Source organism: Mirounga leonina, unplaced genomic scaffold, assembly GCF_011800145.1.
Source record: "Mirounga leonina isolate KUSES-001 unplaced genomic scaffold, KU_Mleo_1.0 Mir_151, whole genome shotgun sequence".
NCBI classification, from domain to species: domain Eukaryota; kingdom Metazoa; phylum Chordata; class Mammalia; order Carnivora; family Phocidae; genus Mirounga; species Mirounga leonina.
Window position 1 is genome coordinate 43,659,523 of NW_023270377.1, and position 9,862 is coordinate 43,669,384.

General features: G+C 39.6%; 1 protein-coding gene across 1 annotated transcript in view; it reads right to left on the minus strand.

Annotated features, from left to right (window-relative positions):
* The window catches only part of ANKAR (ankyrin and armadillo repeat containing), a 71,983-nt gene that overhangs the window by 39,780 nt on the left and 22,341 nt on the right, over nt 1-9,862 (minus strand). Inside the window, exons 6-8 of the mRNA XM_035007548.1 lie at nt 8,125-8,305; nt 6,738-6,957; nt 4,885-4,920 (exon numbers count right to left, since the gene is read on the minus strand). Of these exons, the coding sequence (XP_034863439.1) occupies nt 4,885-4,920; nt 6,738-6,957; nt 8,125-8,305 (437 nt within the window). The remainder of the gene's footprint in view (nt 1-4,884; nt 4,921-6,737; nt 6,958-8,124; nt 8,306-9,862) is intronic.

Here is a 9,862-nt window from a genome sequence, read left to right on the forward strand (position 1 = left end):
ACAATGCTTTTCTGACCAGCGTCCAGCTAACTCATATTTCTCAGCCTGAATGGTAATTCCTCAGTGAAGCACTGGTTTTCTCCCAACTCAGACACTTTCAATGGCCTCCGGCCTGCCTTCCTTGTCTAAGCTTTGTATCATAGCTTTTGATCATCTGTAATATCTGACCTGATTTATCTATCTAAAATCACTGCTTAGCCTTCTAGTTTCTGGTCAGGCATGGAAGGCGCTTAAGTCACCATTCTGTCCTAACAGCAAGTAGAAAACTAAACAGACTGAGAAATCAACAACTCTTCCTGGATATGATTGAGAAGTGAGGTCTCAGGGCAAAAATGCTGCCCCCCAAAGTTGGAGATATAGACAGACTGATAGAGAGGAGCATAAGTGACTGAAAAGAAACCTCCACAGGACCTAGTGCTAGCGTAGTAAAGCTGCCTCAGCCCCTCCAGCCAACCTAGTAGTCTTTAAGTTTTAGCAATCACCCTTGGCCCAAGTGATTGATTAACCTTTCATTGTTTAACTATAGATTATGCATTCTTTCCCAGAAAGAACAGAAGGCTTCTGCACAACACAAAACAGAAACTGGAACCTCTTGCACGGCCCCTTGGCACTAAGGAATCAGACCGCTCTGCACAACCCCCTCTCACAACCTCCAGGCACCAAGATAATGAAGATAACGTCTATAACGGACACCACTGAGTCTGCCTGTAATTAAAGAAATGTAATTAAAGAAATGTAGCTGATTTACAGTTAACTGCCCTAAACTCCTTCAAAAATCCTTCTTGGGCCAGGCAGAAACCTTGGAGTTGGCCTTTGGACAAGTCTGCCTTCTCCCCAGGTGGCCAGCCTCCTGAATAAAGTATTCCTTTCCAATCAAAACCCGTCTCTCTAGGGGCACCTAGGTGGCTCAGTCATTGGGCGTCTGCCTTCGGCTCAGGTCATGATCCCAAGGTCCTGGAATCGAGCCCCGCATCGGGCTCCCTGCTCTGCGGGAAGCCTGCTTCTCCCTCTCCCACTCCCCCTGCTTGCGTTCCCTCTCTTGCTGTGTCTCTCTCTGTCAAATGAATAAATAAAATCTTTAAAAGAAAAAAAAAACCTCGTCTCTCAAGAATTGGCTTTTTGAGTAGCAGGCAGCTGAACCTGGGTTTTGGTAACAGTAGGAAAATCTGAACTATAATTGACAAATTGCTGGTGGCTCATTGTGGATAAGTTGAGGAGTTAAAACTCGAGGGGGACCCAGTCCCAGGGGGTCCCCATGCTTTAGTGAGTTTTAACTCCAGAAGTTTGACCAGGTCCTCATGGTAGATATCAGAGAAAGATCCCGTCATGCTTGTGGGGTGGGGGTGGGGGAGGTGGGGGGGGGCGGAGAGGCAGGGGTAAAGGAACCATTTTGAGATATACCAAAGCATTCCATTTCTCTTAACAAGGCTTGCCCTCAGGAGAAACTATTTTACCAGAGCCTAACCTGCTGGGTTTTTATCAGAGCCTAACCTACCTGGGGGGAAGGGAAATACCCAACTCTGGCCCCCCTCCAGCCACCCTGCCACACCTAAGGTGGGGGCCAGGACTGACGAGTACATGTGAAGTTCACAGTCCAGGAGCACAGGCTCCCCAAAAGACTGAGACCTAATCATACTATGGAACCTGGTGGTTCATTTCAATCAACAAAAGGCTGTTAGCTGCTCTCAGCAGTAGAAACATATCAAAATGACCTGACGGGTTTTTTTAAACCCACACAAGCGTCCCTACCTGCTCTCTCCTTCTCTTCTCCCCCTTCTTCTTCTTCTTCTTCAAAAAAATTTCAGCACAACCTGAGGGCAGGAGTACTATTCTTATATCCCGCTCTTACTACTTTAAAGTGTGCTTAATTGGGCACCTGAGTGGCTCAGTCAGTTAAGCGTCTGCCTTCGGTTCAGGTCATGATCCCAAGGTCCTGGGATTGAGCCCTGCATAGGGCTCCCTGCTCAGTGGGAAGCCTGCTTTTCCCTCTGCCTGCCACTCCCCCTGCTTGTGCTCTCTCATCTGACAAATAAATAAATAAAATCTTAAAATAATTTAAAAAATAAAAAATAAAAAAACAACAGAGGTAAAAAAAAATACTACACATTCTATAGTGCACAGGAAAGTGCCCCACAACAAAGAATTATCCAGCCCACAATGTCAACAGTGCTACAAGGATGAGAAACACTGGCCTAAGACATGTTAGAATTAGGGAAGTTCTGGAGGGGTTTAGGTAGTCTGAAGAAACTATTCTCTGAGAACCCTGGTCGAGGGAATAGATGCTCTATTGGGACCTGAAAGCCATATTTATTCCTTTTTTCCTAATATCTGTATTACATGACTCTATTAATTCCGCCAGTGATTGTCATATGCTACCCTGCATCCATCCATTCATATATTCATTTAACAACTATTTCCTAATCACTTACTAATGCCAGGCTTTCTTCTGGGCACTAGAATATCATGGCAAAGTGAACCAAATCCTTGCCCTTTATTGGAGCTTATTCAAGTGAGGGAGACACAATAGAGAGATAGTATCATATAAGGTAGGGATAAGTGATACTTAGAAAATGAAAAAAGAAAGCAATAATGCAGGAAGCATACTATTGTTACTCAACTGCAAATTCCTACAGGGTGGGTGGGCCAGATAAACTCCATGCCCCCCCACCCTTTACTCCCCACCCTGCAGAATTTGCAATCCCTGCCCTTTGGCTTTCTGTCGGTGTCTGCCAATGGGGATCGCTGGCAGGAGATTGGAGAAGGGAGGAGAATGAGGTCAGCACGCTTATCATCTCTAAGATCATCTCAGGTTAGTTGCATTCCTCCACCAATGGAAGATGTCTGGTTTGAATAACTGCTGCCCTCCCCCACTAGACTCAGGTCTTTGCAAATGGTTTCTTTAAAAATAAACTCTCCTTGGCAAGAAGATGCAATGTGACAGTCTCTTCAATAAATGGTGTCGGGAAAACTGGACATCTACATGCAGAAGAATGAAACTGGGCCACTTTTTTTCACCACACACAAAAATAAACTCAAAATGTATCATAGACCTAAATGTGAGACCTGAAACAATAAAAATCCTAGAAGAGAGCATGGGCAGTAATTTCTCTGACATCAGCCATAACAACACCTTTCTAGGTATGTCTCCTGAGGCAAGGGTGACAAAAGCAAAAAATAAGTTATTGGGACTACATCAAAATAAAGAGCTTCTGCACAGTGAAGGAAACAATAAACAAAACTAAAAGGCAGCCTACTGAATGGGAGAAGATATTTGCAAGTGATATATCTGATAAGGGGTTAATATCCAAAATATATAAAGAATTTATAAAACTCTACACTCAAAAAACAAATAAGCTAATTTAAAAATGGGCAGAAGACACGAACAGACATTTCTCTAAAGAAGACATCCAGATGGCCAACAGACACATGAAAAGATGTTCAACATAATTAATTATCATGGAAATACAAATCAAAACCACAATGAGATATCACTCACACCTATCAGAATGGCTAAAATAAAAAACACAAGAAACAATGAGTGTTGGTAAGGAGGTGGAGAAAAAGGAATCCTCATGCGCTGTTGGTGGGAATCCAAACTGGTGCAGCCATTGTGAAAAACAGTATGGAAACATTCCTCAAAAAATTAAAAATAGAATTACCATATGATACAGTTATTACACTACTGGGTATTTGCCCAAAGAATTAAAAAACACTAATTCAAAAGGATACATGTACCTCTATGTTTATTGCAGCATTATTTACAATAGCCAAAATATGGAAGCAGCCCAAGTGTCCATCGATAGGTGAATGGGTAAAGAATATGTGGTATGTATATATATAATGGAATATTACTCAGCCATAAAATGGAATGAAATCTTGCCATTTGCAACAACATGGGTGGATCCAGAGGATATAATACTAAGTGTAATAAGTCGCTCAGAAAAACACAAATACCATATAATTTCACTCACACATGGAATTTAAGAAACTAAACAAACAAAGAAAAAACGAGACCAAAAAACAGACAAACATTCAGAACAAACCAGGGAGGAGGTGGTTACCAGAGGGGAGGTAGGTGGGGGATGGGTGAAGCAGGCAAAGGGGATTAAAGAGCACACTTGTCATGATGAGCACTGAGTAATGTACAGAATTGTTGAATCACTATATTATACACCTGAAACTAATATAAAACTGTACATTAATTATACTGGAATTAAAAAAAGATGTTAAATTCCTGAGTTGGAAGAATGGCTAAATCATGCTATGATTCACCACTTTCACATCAGGTCCACTGTATTGCTGCCTGTATATTCTGGGGATAAACAAACCAAACTGAAGTTGGTGGTCACTGATCAACTAAATATGACTAAAACCTGAAAAAAAATAACCCTCCTTGAATTATCCCATATAGAGTATGAAGGCATAGTCTCTTAGATATAGAAGATACAGCCTTCAAAATTTTTCATGATTCTCTGTATTCAATACTTAGGTCAAATCTCTCACCTCAGTCAAGAATGCCTCATTCCTCAGACCTCACAGATTGTTAATGTCACTAGATGGCAGCATATCTAAATAATATTAGCTGCATTTATTTATTTATTTCTTATGACATAAAAATGACTTTGGGGCCTGATTTTATAAAAATAAGTACAGGTAACTGCAAATTCCACAGTAAAAAGAAGAAAAAAGAAAAAAACCCCAAGACGTAAGAGGAATATAAATAAATGACCATGGGTAGAAAAAAATGTATACCTCAAAATATAGACAAAACATCACTATATGACATTCTCATGTGACAACATTTTGGAGATTATATGCTATAAGGAGAGTTTTAATATATACAATAACCTTTTCAAATGCACCAAATATTTACTTATGTCTTACCATTTCTTTCTTTTCTCGTGTCCATTTTTGATGACTCTGTTTTAAAGGGGAATACACAGGGAAGTATGATTATTAATGTACAGCAGTTTCCTGAGTTAGTCAAAATAAACTCATATGAATAAGAACAAAATGGCTATGTTTGGATACCAAACGCAGGATTACATCAAACAGGACTGAGTTTAAGCTTTGGTCAAGCCATCTGGGCATGGTGCATGCCCCGACATCATGGCAGAGCAGCCTGGGGCGCTGCCTCTCAACTGTCTGATCAAAACTGACAGTTGGGGCAGTTCTGTGTTGTAAAGTCATAATGCATAGACATTGCAGGTAGAGTTATACATTTCCCATACTTCAAAATCTATCCAATTCTTAGCAAATGGAAATCAAGTAGTCACAAGATGAACGAGAGACTTCAATTTACCAAAGATTTTTTTCACACCAAAAAAGGTTTAAAACAGAACACATCTTTAAATAACAGAGTACTCATTACATTTAAATTTAACTGAGTTTGTGCTCCATGTTAATCAAATAATAGAAGCATCTTAATATCAAAACATTTTAATCACACTGGTAAGAGTACAGAATTTATTAGTAGTCAATAGGATTAAAGCAGAACATTTTGTTTTGGTGTGTGAAAATTTAACACAACTTTTTAAGATAGCTAGCTAAAATACAAAATCATCGTTTCTTATTGCCAATATTGTTGTATCAGCTATTCCTGATATTTTATCTCTATTTCCCTCTTCAGTTATGGAGGACTTCTGCTTTCATTTTCAACGCTATCATTTTTATACTGGTTAAATTTATTCCAATGAATACATATATAGGTATGCATACCTAATAATCAGGAAAAATGGCTTTTTAAAGTCAAAACTAAATTAGCCTTGGGCGCCTGGGTGGCTCAGTTGGTTGAGCGACTGCCTTCAGCTCGGGTCATGGTCCTGGAGTCCCGGGATCGAGTCCCGCGTCGGGCTCCCTGCTCAGTGGGGAGTCTGTTTCTCCCTCTGACCCTCCTCCCTCTCATGCTCTCTGTCTCTCATTCTCTCTCTCACAAATAAATAAAAAATTAAAAAAAAAAAAAACCTAAATTAGCCTTAAAGGGGCCATTAACCTAAAAAAATTATGGATGAATTTTTTGTTATGAATTATAATTTATGTTTATGTATTGTGAATATACTATTTCCTGGTTGAGAACTCTGGGATAAGAAATGGATGTCCGGCTGGGTTCTCCATTTATCTACCTTTTCTCTGAATTTCTATAGTACATCACTGTATATTAATTATCCCAGTAATTACCAAATGCTACCCTGCATTCATCCAACAACTATTTCCTAAGGCTTTCTTCTAGGCACTCGAATATCATGGCAAACAAAGTAAACCAAATCACTGCCTTTAAGGAGCTTATATTCAAGTGAAGGAGACACAATAAACAAATAAGTAATACTATATAGGAGATCAATAAGTGATATACTTAGAAAACTAAAAGGAGCCCCTCTGAAATAAGGGAAAAAAAAAACTCAACTTTGCTCTAGGTCCCAACACCAAATTTTAATCTTGCTCTAAAATCAACATGCATTCTTGGGGCACCTGGGTGGCTCAGTTGGTTAAGCAACTGCCTTCAGCTCAGGTCATGATCCTGGAGTCCTGGGATCAAGTCCCGCGTCGGGCTCCCTGCTCAGCAGGGAGTCTGCTTCTCCCTCTGACCCTCCTCCCTCTCATGCTCTCTCTCTCTATCTCATTCTCTCTCTCAAATAAATAAATAAAATCTTAAAAAAAAAATCAACATGCATTCTTAATTCTGAATAGGGGTAATAAGTAAAAGAAAAACAGTTTAAATTTTAAAAACTTTACGGTACCTTGGCTAAACATAATAAAGCGTCTCTGGTTGACATTGAAGTTAGCATTGCACAGTTGACATATAATAGCAACTCTGTTGTGTAAAGCAGCGTGATGGAAAATAGCATAACCTGCTTCATCTGAAACATTGATCGTCGAGCTTGAGGTTTTACGGCTAAATGTATGGAAAACAGCAGATAATCCTCTTTCAACAGCAGACTTCATACCAAATGGGATGCTCTAAAATTATTAAGAGGGCCAGAATAAATTTTTCAAAATATACTTAAAGTTTAGCTTAAGGAAAAAAAGGACAATAAATATATATTAATATGTTTATAATAAATGTAATGTTAATATATAACATCATTAATAAATATATATTAATATAATCACAGGATTGGTGCTCAGTTACAGTAGAATTTTCACAAGATCAATGTGGATAGTGTCTCACTGGACAAGGATTAAAGTTATTAGAACTATAAAGAAACATTGAGAACTTTAAAAAATATTTTTGGGAAGTTTTTTTCTCCCTCTTTTTTTAAGGAGAAGTTGCAGATCCTTCTTTGGAGACAATTGAAACAGGATAGATGATTTTCTTTCTGAACTACTTAAACAAACGGAGATCACTGGGTTCCTTTTCTGATTCAAGAACAATCTAATTCAGAAATCTAGGAAATATATATAGTTACAGAGATACAATTTGTCCTCTTTGCTCTAGGTCTCAAAACAGAGAGGTAAAAACAGTACACTCTTCTTTGAGACATTCTGACTCCTTAATATTTTAAAATTAAATGAACAGGTTATTAAAATGTTAAATGTACGGACACTGAGATGAATACATGGTAAATAAAGGCCAGTGTATCCATTGAAACGGGTGAGCTCACCACTTATCAGTTCCAGAAGCTGTACATGAAGGCTTGTTGAAACAGATAGAGCGATTTGATTCAGGATGACAGGTTTGTTCCTCAGGTTTGGTCCCCAGGACTGAAGCCTGACTGCCATTTACCAGCTGTGTGATTTAGGGAAGAGCCTTAACTCGCTGCACCTCAAATTTCTCATTTGTAACGTAGGAATGATAACAAAGTACTAGTACCTTGAACAAGTTTCTTAAAAGGATTTATAAAGTGCCTGGCACACAAAATAAGCACTCAATAAATATTAGCCATTATGAAGGTTGGTCACAATCCAGTTCATTAACAGATGATTCTGTAACCCTACCAGAAATTTATAATCCAGAATTATACAGCATCTAAGCTGCTAAAATGTGGAATTTTTATTTCATATGGAAAGCTTTATTTAACCTAATGTTTATCCCTAAGATAAAAATCTGAGACATAGACTTATCTATAATAGCATATTATCTATAATAGTTTCCTACACTAAATTATGTGATAATTACTGAAATACCTTGCATTTCATAGCTTTTTTGAAACCAAATTTTTTCTTAAATTGTTCATGTAATTGGGCATCTGTTAGTGGAAGTCTTTTCGGTTTCAGATTGTTCACGACTTCATTTATGGCTCCCCACCACTTTGTCTTATATAGTTGATGATAGTAAGTTTCAAGTTCAAAACAGATCACATAGTAGCTATTAAAATATAAAGAAAAAAGATATATCTTTCTGACTTGGAAGTAATTTGGTACTTTTTTCTATACTGACCAAGCTGTATTTTTCTATAATAATTAAATATAAAACTGTAGTTTAAATTGTACTTGACTGAAAAATAAGGTCTTAGGGAAATACTATGTTATGAACTGGTCGGAAGCTAATATCCTCTCCTCCTTAACCTTGACTTCCATCCCAGTTTTCTGAATATAATAGACTTCTGCAGGGATGGAGGCATATTTGAGGACCTGTTCGCATTTATTTGAGGTTGTCATTCTTCCCATCCACCATCCTCTCCTCCCCAAAGGAAACTAGACCACAAAAATATAAACTAAAGGGTGTCGGGGCGCCTGGGTGGCTCAGTCGTTAAGCGTCTGCCTTCGGCTCAGGTCGTGATCCCAGGGTCCTGGGATCGAGCCCCGCATCGGGCTCCCTGCTCCACAGGAAGCCTGCTTCTCCCTCTCCCACTCCCCCTGCTTGTGTTCCTTCTCTCGCTATGTCTCTCTCTGTCAAATAAATAAATAAAATCTTAAAAAACAAAACAAAACAAAACTAAACTAAAGGCTGTCTTCACCCACACCTTGCAGATACAGTGCCAGTCCAAGTGGCGGGACTTACCACATTTCCTGTGGGCCCCGACTTGTGGAGGTGCCACCTTCAAGGATGGGGCCTTGCCTAACTTACTAGAATCGAGGAATAGATATTCTGAATCTTACTCAGATTTGAAGGCTTTCAAATCACGGCAGTGATAGGTTCCAGGGCCTTAAGGAGCTGTATGAATCATACCTAGATGCCTGATTTACAGTGGACGACTAAACTAAATTTCTAGAAGAAGACAGCTCACCTTTCTTTGGTGTCATACACACTGCTAAGAGTAGACACCACAGGCAGATACCCCAAGTCCCATAATTCTGCCTCCACAGATGTGGGCATAGGGGATCACACTGATGATATCCTTTGGTCTCTGAGTGGCCCAGCACCACATCGTAGAGTCCCAGTGCCTACAACCTCTTTTTTTTATGGACTTCTCCAGGGAGCTGGCTCTCGCTGTGGTAAATTGTTATGGGGTCAGAAGCTGCTGACTACACCTGGGGCCCTGGTACTCAGTGATGTACTGTTAGATCACTGCTGAGGCAATGAAACAGACTTATAAATTTAACAAACACCAGGGGAATGTGGGTTGATTTCTTCTAGAAATTCAATTTACTTAATCCAGTGCAAATCAAGCAGCTGGAATCAGCAGGGGGCTATCCTACCTAGAAACTGAAGAAGCAAGAGGTGGTAAAGGTGGCTATACCCTGAGAACGTCTCTGCCACAGAATTCTGCGGACGCCCCCACCCAAGGTTGGATACACAACCTGCACTGGCCCACAGAGAGATGATCTTGGGAGCACAGGAAGCCCAGATGGCCAGGGCCATGAGGGAGTGCTCATCCAAGTACTGCATAATGACATACCACTGTTCTTACTCAAAACCTTAGGTGTAGTCATCAGCAGGGACTATAAGGGAGCCTCACTTTTAAAATAACTCCCTTCAGGG